Source organism: Rhinopithecus roxellana, chromosome 1, assembly GCF_007565055.1.
Source record: "Rhinopithecus roxellana isolate Shanxi Qingling chromosome 1, ASM756505v1, whole genome shotgun sequence".
NCBI classification, from domain to species: domain Eukaryota; kingdom Metazoa; phylum Chordata; class Mammalia; order Primates; family Cercopithecidae; genus Rhinopithecus; species Rhinopithecus roxellana.
In genome coordinates this window covers 160,164,268-160,184,564 of record NC_044549.1, presented here as the reverse complement: position 1 = coordinate 160,184,564, position 20,297 = coordinate 160,164,268, and the positions used below count along the sequence as shown (strand labels likewise).

At 43.5% G+C, this 20,297-nt stretch overlaps 1 protein-coding gene across 3 annotated transcripts in view; it reads right to left on the bottom strand.

Annotated features, from left to right (window-relative positions):
* CMTM8 (CKLF like MARVEL transmembrane domain containing 8) overlaps window positions 1-20,297 on the bottom strand; it is a 128,562-nt gene that overhangs the window by 78,934 nt on the left and 29,331 nt on the right. The window contains exon 3 of one of the 3 annotated variants that reach the window (XM_030932712.1): window positions 11,847-11,915. The exons of the other annotated variants lie outside the window; for them this stretch is intronic. Coding sequence (XP_030788572.1) covers window positions 11,847-11,915 — 69 coding nt within the window. The remainder of the gene's footprint in view (window positions 1-11,846; window positions 11,916-20,297) is intronic. 3 annotated transcript variants of the gene reach the window in all.

The window sequence follows — 20,297 nt, the reverse complement described above, 5'->3', positions numbered from 1 at the left end:
GAGCGTAAAGCACAATCAGAAAATGTTTCTTGGAGAAGAAGGCATCTGGAAGCCTCACAGGATGTGAAAATGTCCGAAGTGAAATGGAAGAGCATTCCTGACAGAGGGACAGCAAGCACAAAGGCCTGGACACAGATGAGCACAGGACACTTGCCACTCAGGGAAAAGCAGACTAGGCTGAGTTCACTTAGCTCCTTGTTCACACTACGTAAGGCTGGATCAATGTTATGCAGGTTAAGAAACACGAGACACTTCTCACCTATGGGATAGGCAACAATTCAAACGTTTCACAATCCTGTTGGTGAGGCTGTGGAGAAACTGGCCTCTCAAGTCACTGCTGATAAGAGTACCAAAGGGCACGACTCTCATGGAGGAGAAATCTGGAGGTGGCCACCAAAATGAGATGTATTTACCCTTGATCCTGCAACCCCAGTTCTGGGACCTAACCTAGAGATACACCCACACAACCGATACACCTGCACAACCGATACACCTGCAGAACCGATATACCTGCACAACCGATACACCTGCACAACTGATACACCTGCACAACCGATAAACATGCACAACAGATACACCTGCACAAAGAAGAATGACACATGAACAGGCTTACTCACAGAGCACAGTTTGTTTGTTTGTTTATTTATTGAGGCTGAGTCTCCCTCTGTCACCCAGGCTGGAGTGCAGTGGCACAGTATCAGCTCACAGCAACCTCTGTCTGCCTCCTGAGTAGCTGGGACTACAGGCATGTGCCACCACACCTGGCTAATTTTTGTATTTTTAGTAGAGACGGGGTTTCACCATGTTGCCCAGGCTGGTCTCGACCTCCTGACCTCAGGTGATCCACCTGCCTCGGCCTCCCAAAGTGCTGGGATTATAGGCATGAGTCACCACACCTGGCCTATTTATTTCTTGAGACAGAATCTCACTCACTCTGTCACCCAGGCTGGAGTGCAGTAGCACGATCTCAGCTCACTGCAACCTCCGCCTCCCGGATTCAAGCAATTCTACTACCTCAGCCTCCCGGGTAGCTGGGATTACAGGTGTGCACCACGCCTGGCTAATTTTTGTACTTTTAGTAGAGATGGAGTTTCGCCATGTTGGCCAGGCTAGTCTCGAACTCCTGACCTCAAGTGATCCGCCCCCCCCCTCAGCCTCCCAAAGTGTGGGATTACAGGCGTGAGCCACCATGCCTGGCCTGAGCACAGTTTAATAGCTACAGATTGGAAACAAGTACCCAACTAACCACAGAGGACAAGTTCAATCAGTGATGGCACCTCCACACCATGGACTGCCACACAGCTGCCAAAGTGAGGGCAGCCTCCACTGATTCAGAGATCTCTAGGATATCTATACATGTAAAAGTTAAATATATATATATACACACACACATATATGCACATATATACGCACATACATCATCTATTCTGGGATACATGTATCAGGATATGGACAGATGTCTATCAGGACACGGATATATATCTATCTATTAGGATATGGATATATGTCTATCAGGATATATGCATGTCAGGAAGAGAAGCTATGTATATAGATTGCTCAAGGAAAAGGGTGAAAATCAAAATACATGTTCGCATTTGCCTCTATTTGCATAAAGCAGTGGTTTTCAACTACATGTGATTTTGCCCTTCACAGAGCATTTGGCAACATCTGGAGACATTTTTGTCGCCATGACTCAAGTCAGGGGGTTGCTATTACTGGCATCTAGTAGGTAGAGGTCAGGAATGCTGCTAAGCATCCCACAATGCATACAACAGTCCCCTACAGCAGAGAATTATCCAGCCCCAAATGTCAACAGTGCCCAGGTTGAGAAGCCCGGGCCTAAAGGATAAACAGTATCCTTTGTTTATATAAAGAAAGAGAAATAAGAAACCTAAAGTTGTCATGTGTAAGAGGTAGCGTTAATGGCAGGAAGGCGGGGGAGAGCAAGATTTCTGTGCACAGCTTTTCATACTTTTGAACCATGTAGATGGATTACCTAGTCTATGCCTATTTGAAAATTGAGTTTAATTGAGAAAAGAGAAACACAAAGTTGCAACATATGGGAAACAGGAGTGGCTTTAGATCAAGACTCAGCTGGGTTTCCAGAAACTCACAAAGTGTCCTTGTCTCTTGGCCCCTGTCTTATCTGCGAGGCATCTATACGAGACGAGCTCAAGGTCCCTTTGAAATCTCCAATTTCACAATCTCCTCTGATTTCAAGCTGCCCTGCATGATGAAGGTGGGGACAATCCAAGGTGGCGTGGGTGGAATGTGGGAGGCAGACATTTCTACCACACACAAACTCAAGCTCATGAATACTTGGATTCTCCTGAACATTTTCTCCAATAATCTCTCCTTGAAACACAAAACATTCTGTTTCCAGGCCAGGTTGTTAAAACTCAAACCACAAGGTTGATCCGGATAGAAGGTAATGAGAGCTATAGATCTGCAGGAAGAGTTCAAGTAGATATAATCTTACCTAATTTATTTTTCCACTTTCCGAGAAAATATTTACATCCTATATGCAATCACCAAGTAATAAAAAACAACAGTAATACAGGCCATGAAACTAGTCGCGACTAGTTATACAGAGTGGCAGGGAAGGACGCCCCCTCTAACCATACATTCTAGGAACTAGGTTTAAGGAGGCAGGGCTTGGGACCCAGCCACACAGTCCCTAGATCACAGGTTTAACAGACCATACACCAGGCAGGTAATGGGTATCACAGGTTTTCTAGTGGGAAAGGGCAATTCAAAACTAAGGTTTCCAGATTCATTCCTTTATCCAGATTCCCTTGTGGCCATGCCAGAGTGGCTACTACTCATCCCTGTATTATCGCTTGACAGAATGCAGTCTGAACTGACAACCTACCTGCTTCACTTTCTAGCTATGTAGCTTTGGATAAGTTACTAAACATTTCTGAGGCTCAACTTCCTCATTTATATAAGGGAGAAATTATCTCATGGGGTTGTTTTGAGGGGAGTAAGTGCCTAATGACTTGTCAACAACTGACCTTCAATAAATTTTCTTTTCAGCTGGGCATGGTAGCTCACGCCTGTAATCCCAGCACTTTGGGAGACTGAGGCAGGCGGATCACAAGGTCAGGAGATTGAGACCGTCCTGGCTAACACGGTGAAACTCCATCTCTACTAAAAAAATACAAAAAAAAAAAAAAAAAAAAAAAAAAGAAAGCAGGGTGTGGTGGCAGGCACCTGTAGTCGCAGCTACTCGGGAGGCTGAGGCAGGAGAATGGCGTGAACCCGGCAGGTGGAGCTTGCAGTGAGCGGAGATAGTGCCACTGCACTCCAGCCTGGGTGACAGAATGAGACTCCGTCTCAGAAAAAAAAAAAGAAAGAAAAAACTCTTCTCTACTCAAACTCACCTTTGCCTCTTATCTCCCATTTATCCTACATATTGTTAGCAGTAAAATCTTGAAAATAAAATTGGCCAGGCACAGTGGCTCATGCCTGTAATCCCAGCACTGTGGGAGGCTGAGGTGAGTGGATCACTTGAGCTCCAGAGTTCAAGACCAGCCTGGGCAACATGACAAAACCCCGTATCTATAAAAAATACAAAAATGAGCCAGGCTCGTAATTCTTCAACCATTTTACACTAGCTGCTGCAAGCCTTTGCTGGGCTGTAAGATTAGTTGGCCTATACTTGGTCTAACCAGATGCTTATATAATCAGTCTGCCTTGTTCTTCTGTCATCAGCCCATGACAAATGATTGTAACTCGGTATAAATGTGACTGCAAACACAAATACAAGTGTCTAGCCTGAAATCACCCAGAAGCCCTTGGGCAAATTTTGAATTCCAGAATTTGCTTGAATTGTTAAAATAACACAAAAATGTGTTTTTAATGCTTGAAAATACAAGCACTGGCCCTAGTCTGAGAAACAGCAGCAAACTTGGATCAGGTCTAAACTCCATGTTCCGGCACCAAAGTCCTCCAAAGCTGGCCTTTGATTACCTGTTTCACATATAACACATTTTAGAAGCAGTTTAATATACATGTACGTTATCCATACTCACACAAAACTGTGATTTGAATTATAATTACATGGAATGTGTTTAGGAACTGACTGACATCTTACAATACTGATGCTTCCTATTCATGAACATGGTACAGCTTCCCATTTATTTAGATCTTTATCTTTCTATGAAGTTTCACAGGTTTGCTCCACAAAGGTAATATAGTAAGTTTTAGAAATTATATTTGCAAACTGTGTATTGTTTGTATACAGAAGTGGAATTGACTTTTGTATTATGATCTTACATTGAGCAATCATGCTGAACACTATTTTGTAAATTCTCTTGGATTTTTGTTGCAGATAATACTGATTATGCATAATGACTGTTTGTTTCTTTTCTTTCTTTTTTTTTTTTTTTTGAGACAGGGTCTCACTCTGTCATCCAGGCTGCAGTACAATGGCACAATCTCAGCTCACTATAGCCTTAACCAGGCTCATGTGATCCTCCCAAGTAGCTGGGCCTACAGGTGTACACCACCATACCTGGCTACTTTTTGTATATTTTATAGAGATGGGGTTTCACCATGTTGGCCGGGCGGACCTCAAACTTCTAAGCTCAAGCAATCTACCTGCCTCAGCCTCCTAAAGTGCTGGGATTACAGGTGTGCACCACCACGACTGGCCTCCTTTTCCTCCAATCCTTATATTTCTTATTCTTGTCTTACTACACGGGTTAGGGCCTCCAGTACTACGATGAATATAAATGGTAATAGGATCCTTATGTTCCTGATTTTATAAAAGAAAGCTTCTAATGTTTCATCACTAAGTATGGTATTTGCTGGAGGTTTGGGTGGCTGGTCCTACATTTTCTATGCATCTATTTCAGTTAGACTGGCTTTCTTATTAATATACTAGCATACTGGCATCACGGCTAATACTATTACCTCAGATAATATTTCAGGTGTTGTGCTCAATACTGTATATTCTCTCCCCTCTCCTAGCCTGGAAGGATCCCTCCTTTCTTTTCTACTATCCATCCTTCAAGGCTCCTTTCTGATCCCACCTCCTCCAGGAAGCCTTCTCTGACACCATAGCTCTCTGAAGCTTCCTGACTTCTTACTCATTTGGGGAAAAGCCATCAGAGTTTGTCTTAGAGGCCATAGAGTATACAGCAGAGTTCATTCTCAAACTCGAGGCCCAAAAGACAGTTTTGATTAGCACACATAGTGTTGGTTAATTCAGTGTTTTGAGAATTTTTAAAGAGGAGGTTAATCAGGAGATTTTAAATTAGAATTCAGATTTAGGGCATCTCTGAGAAATCAGATCTGTTATCACTGGGGCTTTCCCTTCTTTATGGGCACAACCAGCTGTAGAAAAGTAGCAGTGCCCTCTTCAGACGGAAGCGTCAGTCTCCGGTTCATCACAAACCCACTGCTCCCTGTTGCCTTACAACACACTTTACTCATATATTCTGCTTTCCTGGCCCCTGTATGCAGTTGATTTTGTGACTTCTGGTACAAAAGAAACTGCAAGACACAAAGTACCACACTGTGGCTTTGTCACTTACTGGTATAATCTTAGGCAAGTCACTAACTCTTTGAGCCTTTTCATGGTTTCCTCACCATGAAAATGAGCTAATGGCGTGCACCTCAGCTAATTCATAGTGGTAGGAAATTCAAATGAGATAGCTCATTGGAAACCAAAAGGTGCTTTAGAAATGACAGCTGTGGCCGGACACGGTGGCTCACACCTGTAATCCCAGCACTTTGGGAGGCCAAGGCAGGTGGATCATGAGGTCAGGAGATGGAGAACATCCTGGCTAACTTGGTGAAATGCCATCTCTACTAAAAATACAAAAAATCAGCCGGGCGTGGTGGCATGCGCCTGTAATCCTAGCTACTTGGGAGGCTGAGGCAGGGGAATTGCTTGAACCAGGAAGGTGGAGGTTGCAGTGAGCTGAGATTGAGCCACTGCACTCCAGCCTGGGTGACAGAGCGAGACTCCGTCTCAAAAAAAAGAAAGAAAAGAAATGACAGCTATATAGCCTACTCAACACAGTGAGACCCCCATCTCTACAAAAAAGTTTTTTAAAAATTAGCTGGGTCTGGTGGGTGCCTGCAGTGCCAGCTACTGGGGAGGCTGAGGTGGGAGGATCACTCGAGTTCAGCAGTTCAAGGTTACAGTGGGCAATCACGTCACTGAACTCTAGCCTGAGTGACAGAGCAAGTCCCTGTCTCTAAAAAAATAAAAAAAGAAATGATAGCGGTATTTTCTTCTACTTACTCTCATATACGAAAGTCAGTTCCTCAATTAAGTTGTAAGCTCCTTGCGAGCAAGATCTATCATGTAAAATCCTGTGTTAGCAGAGTCCTGAACACAGAGAAACAAAGATGTTGTCAAAAGACCATGGATTGCAAGTCAGGCCAACTGTGTTCAGATTCCAGGTCTACCTATGCGATACCTGGCAAGTGACTTAATCTTCCAGAACCTTAGTTTTATGATCCATAATAAAATATGTCAAATAAATAGTATATATCATGTGAATTAAAATTTTGTAAATACTTTTTTTTTAAAGTCATAAACGGATTAGCTCTCTCTTGCCAAACTTCAAGCATGGAATACTGTCTGGTGAGGGGCACTGGCATATGAACATATTTCCAGGTTCTTTAGTGGTTTTCCTTATAATCCTACCAGCAGCCTCCAGATAGTTTTCCTATCTCCTTCACTCACAACCAAAGTCTGAATCAATATCTCTTCTACCATCTCCATATGGTTGAGGGAATACATTAAATAATGAGGGATACATAAAATAATGTGCACTTTTATTCAAAGAATAATTTTCTAAAATATTTATTCGGATTCTCACAATCTAATCGAACACAGAAGGCATTTATGTATTCTAATAAAGCCTTATTTCCCTAACTCTCATGTTTTCATTTAACTTTACTCTGAATTGGCACTTCCTTGTAATTCCTATCATACATAAAGACAAAATATACAACTTTTCTAGATTTCACCCAACCTATATTAAAATTTACTTGAACACTACAAAAATAAATCAGCTAGTAATAGTTTAATGGTATTAACAGTTGAAGGATTTCAAGATTTTAAGAGTGAGGGCAGTATCACATTGGTCCGTAATCTATTTAGGAGCAAGATATCTGAGGGTTTTAGGTAAAACTTTGAAAACAAAATTTATGACTCTAACACGTTAATTCTTATGAAGACAAAAAGTTGAAGAAAAATTTCAAATTCAGAGAAGTAAATAGCTGTGTGTCTGAAAGAATGTAGATGATCTTACCTTTTGTAGATTCAAACATTAAGAAGGTGCCCAATAAAACTGATGGTTAAATGCCAGGCACCTTAAATTGTTTCATTGTAGTCCTCAAAGCAACTTTGTAATGGATTGGGTCAGTATAGTTACTTTAGACAGAAAAAGGAATTTAACAGCTGTTAGCTAACCCCAAATTAAGCAAAGCAGCCACAAGTAGGACGCCACTGCACCTCACCTTTCCACCTTTAAAGCAGAAGAAACCAAGTTTCAGAGGACCTGAGAGATCTGCCCATGCTCAGAGCTGAGAGGCTATCAGGCCGGGCTGCAGCCCACATCTATCTGCCCTTTCTAGCAGACAAGTGCACCTGGACAACACGCTACAGCGAACTTGTCCAACCTGCGGCCATTGGGCTGCCTACAGCCCAGGATGGCTTCAAATGCAGCCCAACACAAATTCATAAGCTTTTTAAAAACATGAGTTTTTTTGCACCGTTTTTTTCAGCTCATCAACTACCGTCAGTGTTAGCGTATTTTATATGTGGCCCAAGACAATTTTTCTTCTTCCCGTGTGGCCCAGGAAAGCCAAAAGATTGGACAGCCCTGCTCTACAGCAAGCTGCCTAGAGCTGAGAACATGTGTGTTACACCTTCCTATGGGAAATGGTGCCAATCGTACAAAGCCTCCCATGTAAAATGCATGCTGGGTTTATTTGGGCCACAGGAGCAGCCTTCATCCCAGCCCAGAGAGCAACTCATTGCACAGATATGCTTTTGTGGGGAACATTAACTTTGCCACAAAATTATATAGTTTCCACAGCTTCTTTGTGTACCCCAGTGGCCAGCAGTGTGGAGAAGGAGCTTGCCAAAAGTGACAGTGCACAAACTGTGGACCTGAGACCACATCTAGCCTACCACCTATAAGCTAAGAGAGACTTTTATACATTGAAATGGTTGGAAAGAATTCAAATTTCAGATTCATAAAAAGTATTATTTTTAAATTGCAATTTAAAAGATTTTAAGTTGCATTTTTAAATGCACCTCACTCATTCATGAACCGATTGTCTCTGGCTGCGTTTGTGCTACAGTGGCCAAGGTGGACCGCTACAAGAGACCGCAGGCTCTGCAAAGCCCGAGCCACTACTATCTGACCCTTGACAGGAAAAGTCTGCCACCTCCTGGAGTTGAGTGTTTGCTTACAGAAGGTCCTAAGCTTTAGCTACATTATACACATTTAATTCTCCCATTGTCCTGAGAGGGAGGTATTGACCTAACTGCAGACCGCCTGAGAGGATTTAAGTCACCTGTGTCCACAATTACTCTTTCATCCAAACATCTGACTTCAAAACATAGGTGCCACACACTGTGCTAGGAGACAGAGAATTTAGCAGTGAACAAAACAGACTCAGCTTCTGCTTTTTCCTGGGGGAGAAAGGCAAAGAACAAATAGGTAGTTAAGAATTATGTTAAATGCTAGGAGAAAAAAGTCACCTCTCAACTGGGGTAATGGGGGATTCAATCCAACTCTGTTGCCAATGCCCTGCTTTTTAATTTTGAATTACAGACTCATCAACAGTGTAGACAGGTCTTATATATCCATCACCCAATTTGTCTAATTAGTGGCACCTTATGTAACTACAGTACTTTATCACAACCAGGAAACCGAAATGAGCGCAATACACTTCACATAGATTTCACCCATGTTTACACATACTACTACTATTATTATTTATTTTATTATTCTTTTTTTGAGATAGAATCTTGCACTGTCACCCAGGCTGGAGTGCAGTGGCATCATCTTGGCTCACTGAAACCTGCCTCCCAGGTTCAAGCAATTCTCATGTGTCAGCCTTCTGAGTAGTTGAAATTACAGGTGTGTGCCAACACGCCCAGTTGATTTTCATATTTTTAGTAGAGACCAGGTTTCACCATGTTGCCCAGGCTGGTCTCAAACTCCTGGCCTCAAGTGATCCAACCGCCTTGGCCTCCCAAAGTGCTGAGACTACAGGCAAGAGCCACTGCACCCAGCTGTACTATTATTTTTTTGTGGTATATTTTTGTGTATAATTCTATGCAAGGTCCCTGCTTTTTACTACTATATTACATAATCCCAAATTGAACCACCTCTAGCATGTACCCAAAGTGGCCCTGAAAGCAGTTAACATTTAGGTACCGTTCTCTACCCTCCCTGAGGAATCTCCGCTTGCTCTTGAACCAGGTCATATGACAAAAGGTGTGTCCCTTCATCACCTTTGCTGGGGCCTCTCAGATTCTGCATTAAACTGCTCATCAAAGTCAGGACTTCAATTTTCCCCTTTACAAGGAAAGCCACATGAATCCTGTGTCTGTATTTCTCCCAATTTTCTTGAGAACTAGACCCAGGACACCACTCAAAATTCCTAATATAACCGCCCACATGAGAGAACACTCAAAATAGAACCAGGAAAAAACAAAAACAAAGACCTTTCCCTCACACAACTGACAGGCTTCTTCCTTTCTTGTAAGAAGAACTGTAATGCCATTCATTTATGCAGTAAAATATTTATTGAGTTCCTCCTGGCTTCCAGGTACTGGAGCACAAAGATGAGTAGATGCAGTTCACGCCCCCTGCGAGCTGTGGTCACAGGCCGGGCTGGAGACAGGCACCAATCACCTAGAGTGTCTACTCAAAGTCCTACGTCCACTTTGAAATGATACTATATAGTTGGCTACTAGGATTTTTCAATAGATAACCCAATGTGATGACTAAAGGGGAAAAATTATGAGATATAATGCACAGGCTGGTAGAAGGTGAGGACAAGGTGAGGCAGCCCCACCCTGCTCCCCTGGGCACTGGGCTGGCAGAGGGCATCCAGCTGCATGTGGGATCACAGATCCCAACTTAACCCTCAAGACTCCCTCATTGCTTCCTCCAGTTCTTTCAGGCCAGGTTTCTTGTTTTCCACTCCTGTTTTGTTAAATCTAAGTGTGTATACATATATATCTATTTTTTGTTGTTTATTTTTGAGACGGAGTCTTGCTCTGTTGCCCAGGCTGGAGTGCAGTGGCACAATCTCGGCTCACTGAAACCTCTGCCTCCTGGGCTCAAGTGATTCTCCTGCCTCAGCCTCCCAAGTAGCTGGGACTACAGGCATGTGCCACCATGCCCAGCTAATTTTTTGTACTTTTAGTAGAGACAGGGTTTCACCATGTTGGCCAGGCTGGTCTCGAACTCCTGACTTCAGGTGATCTACCCACCTCGCCTCCCGCAAAGTGCTGGGATTACAGACGTGAGCCACTGCGCCCAGCCTGAAGTGTTTATTTGTGTGTGGGTTTATGTATACTCATAAAGCTACTTCAAATCCTTTTTGGAAAGAAGTGTGCTATAAATATTTACAAATGGAGTTTCAGAAAAGGTGCTACAGTCATCTGGAAACACCTAGAGCACTGTTTTCTGGCCATAAACTAAGGGCACATCTGAGTGCCTGCCTGGATTGTCTCATTTCTTGCTTATTCCTCCTCGGGGCCTCCCTGACATCTTAGTTCTCCAAGCGTGGAGGGTGGGACGGAGGGGAGGGGAGGGGATGTGTGTGGGCATGTAAAAAACAAGTTTTTTTGTGTGTTAAGATAAATCATGAAAGGCAGACACAGTAAACATCCTGCTGTGTAGGAGAGACCCATGTGATGGTCAACTGCCCGGCCTGAAATGCCTAGACGTGTCCCGGGATCAATGGCACCTCAGTAAACTGTCCCCATCCTGTTCCGCAGGCTCCAGCTCATGCATGGGGAAGGAAGCTAACTCCCCTGGGATGTGCTGGTCACGTTACATGTGCCTGCGATGTGCAGTTCCCCGACTGCAGTACAGAAGCCAGACAGCAAGCGCTCAGTCTGAAGAGAAGAAACTCAAATGGCTTTTCCCCCAATTAGAGCTAATTCACAAAGTTTTGCTGTATGACATGTTATAACATGATAAAACAGAGTATCCCAAGGTGTAAAAGAGAGAAAAATGTAAGTACAGTAACAACAGTAAGAGCAGGTACAAGATGACCACATGCTTTCCAAGGCTAAAGCAGGGATTCTCAACTTTTTTCATTATCATGCTCCCCCTAAACATTTATAAACATTTTCTCCCCCTGCATGAAAAATTATTTTTCTTTCAACATTTATTTAGTGCCTGTTATGTGCAATTTAAGTCCTAAGGATAGAGCAATGAAAAATACAGTTTCTACTCTCACAGAACTCGTGTTCTAGTGGAAGCATCAGACTAAAAAACAGTACATATGTCAGATGGTGACAAACGCTATGGAAAAATATTAGGTAGGCTAAGGAGATAAGGGTTAACTTATTACATAGAGTGTTCAGGGAAAGGAGGTGCTGAAATAAGACCCGGAGAAAGTGGGTTCTAGGCAGGAGGAAGAGAAAATACAAACGCCTAGAGCTGGGGCATGCTTGCTGTGTCACAAAAGCAGCAAGGGGGCCAGAGCCGCTCACCCAGGAGTGAAGCGTGGGATATGAGGTCAGAGAGGTAAGGGAGGAACCCATGGGGTCTTGTAGACTGAAACTGAACAGACTGGCTCTCTCACTCCAAATGCAATGGGAAGTGGAATACCATGACACATCTTACCAGGATATCTCTGGCTGTTGTGCTGAGAGCAGACTGGTGTAGGGGGTCGGTTACAGGCAGGGAAATCAGCTAAGAGGCAATATAAAAATAAGACAAGAGAGAATGTTAGTTTGGTTGAGGGTGATTATACTGCAGGTGGTAAGAACTGATAACATTCTGGGTATATTTTTTTGAATTTCTTTCTAATATCGCCAAATCACCATTCTCATAGCTAAAAATAATTAACGATAATATCCAATACCCAGTCAATATTCAAATAACCCTGAGCATCTCATAATTATTTTATGGTTGCTTGGATCAATATCCAAATATGGTACATATATTGCAACTGATTGACATTTCTCTCTTAAATCTCTTTTAATCTATAGGCATCTCCTCTATTACTTTTTCTTTAAAATTTGCTTTTTGAAAAAACGGGGTCATTTGTCCTGTACATACAATCTGGATTTTGCTGACTGTGTCCTCATGGGTTCTTTTAATATGTTTCTCTGTTCTCTGTACTAACCCAAAATTGATACTTAGCCTGAGTTCCCTATGAGACATATTAGAAAAGACGGTGAGTGGGCATATACAAATCTGGGATCCAGGGGAGAAGTCTAGGCTGAGGCTAGAAATGAGGACCTATAGAGAGAGTTGAAAGCCATGATTCTGAGGGAATGAATGTAGATGGAGAAGAGGAATGTTCTAAGGCCTGAGCCCTGGCACTCTTGTGTTTACAGCTGGGGAGATAAGGAGGCACCAGGAAAGAAGATGAGGTGCACATCCAGTGAGATAAGAAAAAAAAATTAGGACAGTGACCTTTGAAGCCACAAAAATAAGATTTTTTTTTTTTTTTTTTTTTTTTTTGAGACGGAGTCTTGCTCTGTCCCCCGGGCTGGAGTACAGTGGCTGGATCTCAGCTCACCGCAAGCTCTGCCTCCCGGGTTTTACGCCATTCTCCTGCCTCAGCCTCCGGAGTAGCTGGGACTACAGGCGCCTGCCACCTCACCCGGCTAGTTTTTTGTATTTTTAGTAGAGACGGGGTTTCACCGTGTTAGCCAGGATGGTCTCGATCTCCTGACCTCGTGATCCACCCGTCTTGGCCTCCCAAAGTGCTGGGATTACAGGCTTGAGCCACTGCGCCCAGCGAAAATAAGATATTTAAAGGATTGAGGGGAGGGGTCAACTGTGTCGATGTGGCCTGCAGGCTCAATGTGGTAAGTGCTGAAAGTTGACCACTTGGCTTTGGCAAAACAGACATCACTGGTGCCCTCGGTAAGAGCTGTTTGGGTAGACTAGTGACAAGGCTGATTGGAGAGGGTTCAGGAGCAGATGGGATGAAAGGAATTAGGAAATAAAGACAACTCTTTCAAGAAGTTTTGCTGCCAAGGTGGAGCAGAGAAAAAAGGTGACAACTGTTGAAGAATGAGACCTGGAGGGATGATTTGTTACAGTTTTCAAGACGGCATTCATCAGAGCATATTATCGCCAGGAAATTTTAACATCACAGATAAACTGTCTATTTACATACTACATGTATATATGTACTTTATTCATTTAAAAAAGGTAAGATTTCCCTCCCTACCGCCAAGAACCTGTTTTTGCTCCCTTGCATGCAACCCCGCCCCTTAATGAGAATGCATGTGCTAAATTAACAAAAAAGGTTCCAAGAGACGAATCCAGCTGCCTGACTCTTCCAACTTTTATTAATGTAAAGAGTTATTTTGATGGGTAAGAGAAATATTTTCAGGTACAGTGTAGCCGCTAGAGAGGTGCCAGGGAAAACAGAGCTTACAGCTAAACATGTGTTCCTACACAAAATCCTGCCATGATGGGCCTACAAGGTATCTCTATATTCTAACAGTCATACACAGGAGCATCAAACCTCAGGATTGTCCCCATGCAGAGATGGGGGTTGGGGAGTTCCAGGATAACTCCCTTCAGAAATAACTGGGTACAGTGAATTAACAGTCTACCATTTAGAGTCAGGAAGATCTGGAGTAAATTCCACCTCTGCCGCATCCTGGTTGTGACCTTAGGTTACTATAATCATTCAGCCTCAACTGCTTTATTTATAAAATGAGACAAAGGTAGTTCCAAATATAATTGTCACTTTTTTTTAGTTTTTTGCCTGTTTTCTTTTGTCTTGGAGACCTATCTTTCCTTCAATGTAATTGGAGTAGGGTTGACTCCATACCAGGTACCAGAAGTAGACAGATGACCCAAGTGTGGCCAGAGCACTTATATTACCAGTGAGGGGTCTTCACTGTGAGTCATCCAGGTTCTTGGCATTTTGAGCAAAGAATTGGACAAAACACACAACTGAAGCAATGAAAGCACAGATTTTTGAAACGAAAGCACACTCCACAGTGTGGGAGTGGGCTCAAGTGTGCTGGTTATGGAATTTTCTGGAGTTTAAATACCTTCTAGAGATTTCTCATTGGTTACTTGGTTACATCCTATGTAAATAAAGTTGTGGCCCATGACCAGTCTGATAGATTGCAGAAGGTGATCAATCAAAGGCTGAAGTGAAGTTACAAAGTTATACCCCTATGCAAATGAAGACTAGGCCCACGACCAGTCTGATTGGTTGCAGGAGGGGACCAATCAGAGTACTTTCCATTTTCCATCTGCCAGGAAGAAAAAGTGGGTGGGGGTGCAAAGGAAGTAGCCTCTGATCCTTTCATTACCTGGGCATGGAAAGTTGGGGTTTTCCTTTTGATTCCGTTCTAGGAAGTCAGTGTGAATCGGCCTTAGGCTCCCTGCTTCCAGACCCTATTCTCCCCCCTCACTTATGCCTGGCCACATTGACTGGACCGAGAATGTCCGTGTGACCGGAGCTAAGTCAATCAGGGACTTCCTTCTGATTGGTGGCCACTATGAAGTGCTTGGTTACCATTGTGAAGAAACAGCCTGATGGTTTCTTAAAAAGTCACTAACTATAAGAAAAATACAGAACTGTGGGTGGCATCTTTGTCATCATGCAGGGGAAGTCTTTCTAAGAATGAAGTTTATTCAGAAGAAAGCACAGCCAAGACACTGAGGAGAGAGACTGAGTCCTGCTATCTATTGAACTCCTGATTCCAGCCATACCTGAAGCTTGATACATAGCTCAGCTTGTCAGATACATGAGCCAGTAAGTCCTCCTCCTTTTTGTTGTCATGGAAGCCAATTTAGCCAAGTTTCCATCATCTACAGCTGTACAGGTTGTGACTAATACACTATTTCACTGTTAGATATTAAAAATGCTTTGAAGTTCTAGGAAGTGTCTTTCTCTGAATGAACACTCAGTAAACAGGACTGACCCTTAGTCTTTTATGTACCCAGTGCTGTTCTGGGCATCAAGTATATAAAGGTAAGTAAACTAAAAGGTATTATGTAACATTAGCAGCTTATGTATTAGGATATGTCAACAGAGATAACTCAGTTTGGGAAGGGAGGCATGGGGCTGCGTTATCCAGAGAAGGAGTTTGCCAGGCCTGAAAGGGAGGCCAGGTAATTCTAAACAGAGGCAGCAACACATATAAAAGCATGGAGGTGTGTTGAAAGAGATGATCAGGGTTAGCTGAGAAGGCAAACTCAAATGTCTACAAGGACCAAGCAGGTAACATAAACGAGTGAAACGCATCAGTTATAAGGCAACAAATGACAATGCCTCTTGGCCTCAGTTATGGGAAGACTGGAGAGAGCTGAGGGTAGTAGCAAATAGGTGACTGCAAGGCCCCTCATAGCACAGAGTATAGTTTGTCCATACCATCCACTCTCACCTTCTGCCTTTAGCAAGAAGTGGGTTTTAGCTATTCACATGGCCACGTGGATGAGGACATTTCACCAGCTTCATCTGCAGTCAGATGTGGCCATGCTGTACATTCTGACCAACAGGATGCCAGAGGAAATGATACATGTAACTTCCAGGTTGGATCTTGAAGAAAGGAACCTACTTCTCCAGCCTGCTGAAGGCTGGAGCAGGCAGGAGGTGGGAAATGAAGCAGTATCTTGGACCAGAAGATGGAACCCACTGCAGAAAACAGGGAAAAACAAGACAGAAGTAGATAGTGTCTCTGACACCATGGAGCTATCATATCTGCCCTGGGCAATTAGTGCTTTGACTGTCACATGAGAGAAAAACAAGCTTCTACTTTGTTTAAGCCACTTGTTTTGGTCTTTGGTACAACAGTCAAACATGCATCTTGACCAACAGTCTTATATGCAGAGGGCAGCCACTTCTTGGCTCCAAAGGATTACTGCCATGAGGAAATGTAGGCTCAGTATTGTGCATTTGTCCAATTTTCCAAGAGATCATGGAAATCTAGATTTTCTTATGATATCTGATATTTACATACTGGCAACTAATTCTGATTTTCAGCACTGTATAGGCCAACACAACTGGTCTGGGGCCCGGTATCATTCTGGTCCACAGGCCTCTCCAAAACAACGACTTCATTGGAACAAGTAACATAACTTAGGGTAATAGAGTCCTTTGAGTTTGGGTAACACAACACAGTGCCTGCAAACTCTCATTACCCTCAAATGCAGTCCCATTCCCTGGAGAATAAACCAGATGTGGTGGCACACACCTGTAATCCCAGCTACTTGGAAGGTTGAGGCAGGAGGATCACCTGAGCCCAGGAGTTTGAGTCTAGCCTGGGTAACATAGTGAGACTCTGTCTCAAAAAAAAAAAAAAAAAAAAAAAAAAAGAAATAAACAAATAAAGAAAAAGGGAGAATCCTTGGAAAATGGAAAGACAAAGCCTCTAAGTCAGCAGCAGCAACCACGGTGGGGCCTTACTTGCCCACAGCCTCACCATGTAGGGCCTCCCTGGACACCAGTGGCCTTTACCAGGATTAAACTCTGTTCCTTTCTCTTCTCCCTTTCTCTCCTCTTTTCAAGACTAAATAATTTCTCAGGGCTGGGTGTGTTGGAGCACACCTGTAGTTCCAGCTACTCAGGAGGCTGAGGTGGGAGGATTGCTTGAGCCAGGAGCTCAAGACTGTCCTGGGCAACATGGTGAGACCTCAATCTCTACAAAAAAATTAATAAGTTAGCTGGGGAGGGTGGGATGTGCCTGTAGTCCCAGCTTCTCGGGAGGTCAAGGCAAGAGGATTCCTTGAGCCAAGTTCAAGGATGCAGGGCACTATGATTGTGCCACTGCACTCTAGCCTGGGCGACAGAGTGAGACCCCATCTCAAAAAAACAAATTTTTTTTCTCAGGAGACAGGGCTAGATATTAGAATCATGAAGCAAAAAACAGCCGGTGAAAAAGGCAGCCCTCAGTTTGATATGGAAGGTCTGGCAGCCTCACCAAACAAGTTCATCCAGACAAACAGCTTCGTGAAGGAGGAGTGAGAGGTGGCATAAAGGAAGACGCAGAAGGTGCAACATCCAATGCTCATTTTGTGGGAACCACTGACGACACGGGTTATAAGAAAATAACCAAAGTGGCATCAGCATTGCACGGGGCCCCAGCTAATCCTCCCCTCCAAAGAACAAAGATCTTGTGGGCACAATTTCAGCTGACCCCAGCTTTCTCCTCTGGATTCAGGTAAAGCACCCATGCAAAGGTCCATGGTTAGCCACAGGCAATTACTCTAATTGCCAGCCAAGCAGTGCCAGCATGAAGGTATTGCTCATACAGGTTCAAACCACTTGCTGTGCTCTCAAGTCAAAATAAACATCAGGGAAATATCCACGGCATTGCTGTTGCACAATAAGAAGAATAAAAACAATCATGTTGCAGGAAAAGAAGTTCCTGTTTATAAGGCCCACTGCCCTCTAAGAAGTTGCTTCCGGTTTGGCGAGGAGTCTTTTCTCTGCAGTGCCCTCACTGAAGTAAGATACACAGTTTGGAGGTAGGAGCTGGAGAGTTTCCCTGCACAACAGAAGAAGGATTTGGAGAGGAGAAGGATGAGTAATCCAGGAGGGAAGGGAGATCAAACAGAAGTGGGAGGAGAATGGAACAGGAGGTAGGTCTTTGCATTCTCCAAGAGCCTCTGTACTGGTCGTCGGTCAACACCTAAAACCAACCCACCACTGGGACCAGTGAGCTTTTTACAGACACCAGAGATGGATGACAGCAAAGGATAAAGGAGGTGGGGGAGAAGGCGGAAAAGGGCAAGAGAATACGGGCTCTTTGGGAATTAACTGAAGTACATAGGAGTGGTGACTCATGCCTGTAATCCCAGACTTTGGGAGGCTGAGGCAGGCAGATCACTTGAGGCCAGGGGTTCAAGACCAGCCTGGCCAACATAGCGAAACCCCACCTCTACTAAAAATACAAAAATTGGCTGGGCGTGGTGGTGCACACCTGTAATCCCAGTTACTCTGGAGGCTGAGGCACGAGAATTGCTTGAACCCTGGAGGCAGAGGTTGCAGTGAGCTGTGGTCGGACTATTACACTCCAGCCTGGGTGACAGAGCAAGACTCTATCTCAAAAAAAAAAAAGAAATATGGGAGGCCTTTGTGCTCGTCACACAGAGATTCTGAGCAATTTCGCCAATAGCTTTGAGGGACGGAGAGGTCCCCATGCCATTTGGATACTATCATCTCCCCCAGAACAAGAGTTATGAGTTCTTATAATGTGCTAGTGCTAAACAATTTACATGAATTTCTATTTGACTCTTTCAATAATCGTAAGAAGTGGGTATTATTAGACAAATTTTACAGATGCTTTAACATATTAAATATTTTGCTTAAGATCTCAGAGCTAACAGTAGCAGGGCCAAGACTCAAAGCCAAGTCTGTTTGGCTCCCAGTTCTGTGTCATTCTGTTTAGAAAAAGATCACATTTAGCTTGCAGAAAAGTGATTCTGGCCAGGTGTGATGGTTCACACCTGTAACCCCAGCACTTTGGGAGGCTGAGATGGGTAGACTGCTTGAGTTCAGGAGTTCGAGACCAGCCTGAGCAACATGGCGAAACCCTGTCTCCACAAAAAAACACCCAAGTTAGCCAGGTGTGGTGGTGCACACCTGTAGTCCTAGCTACTTGGGAGGCTGAGGTGGCAGGATTGCTTGAGCCTGGGAGGTTGAGGTTCCAGCGAGCCGTGATTGCACCACTGCACTCAAGTCTGGGTGACAGAGTGAGACTCTGTCTTTTAAAAAAGAAAAGAAAAGAAAAGTGATTCTGGTTACATTCACTAATCATGGGATACACTGACATCCCAAGCCCCTCGATGTACAAACATTGCTTCAGTGGGATTTCTGCCAACAATACATAACCTGAATCTACTCACGAGGAAACACCACACACACCTAATTTGCAGAGCATTCCCCCAACAGCTCACTTGGATTCTTCAAAATTGTCAAGGTCCTGAAAGACAAAGACTGAATATTCTAGACTAAAGGACACTAAAGAGACATGGTGACAAAATATAACATGTGATCTTACGCTTTATCTTGGACAGGGAAAAAGAATATAAAGAACATTATTAGGACAATTTGGTAAACTTCGAGAATGATAGTTACACTGTGGTTATGCAGGAGAATATTCTTGTCCTTTAGAGATGCATGCTGGAATAGCTAGGGTATTCAGGGGTGTGATGTCTGCAACCTACTCTCAAATGGTTCCATAAAATATGAAGCAGACAGACAGGAAGGAGGGAGGATGAAGCAGGATATTTACATTTGAGAAATTACAGTGTATGTATGAGGAAGTTCACTACACTGTCCATACAACTTTTCTTAGTGCCTTGAACGTTTTTAAAATAAAAAAAATTAAAGGAATTCTGACTTCAATTTCTGACACTGTGACAGACTGGGTATCCTCCCAAATGAAACAAGTGTGGGTAAAACATGAATTTTTTTTTTTTTTTTTTGAGACAGGGTCTCACCCTGTCACCCAGGCTGGAGTGCAGTGGCACGATCACTACTCACTGCAGCCTTAACCTCCTGGGCTCAAGCAATCCTCCCACTTCAGCTTCCCAAGTAGCTGGGACTGCAGGCATGCACCACCATGCCTGGCTAATTTTTGTAATTTTTTGTAGAGACAGGGTCTTGCCATGTTGCCCAGGCTGGTCTCAAACATGATTTGCCTATCTCAGCCTCCCAAAGTGCTGGGATTACAGATGTGAGCCACTGTGCCCAGCTAAAACATTTTTAAGCATGTTGCCGAGCTGGCATGAAAAGAAAATATCCCAAGAAGCCAAACATTAAATAAAACAAGAATCCTAGGAGTCATCAATGTCAAAACCAGTCTCCACCCTGAAAATCTGTTAAACTTTGAGGACTCTTGAGCTTCTATCCTTTTTTTAAACCACTTCAAGATATAATGCATACATCACAGAATTCACCTTTTCAAAGTGTAGAATTCAGTAATTTTTAGACTATTCAAAGAGGTGTGCAACTACCACAACTATCTGATTTCAGATGATAACATTTTTATCATTCCCAAAAGAAACTCCACACCTATGAGCAATCGCTCTCCATTCCTCCCTCTCCCAGCACACACTAACGCACTCACCTACTTGCTGTTTCTA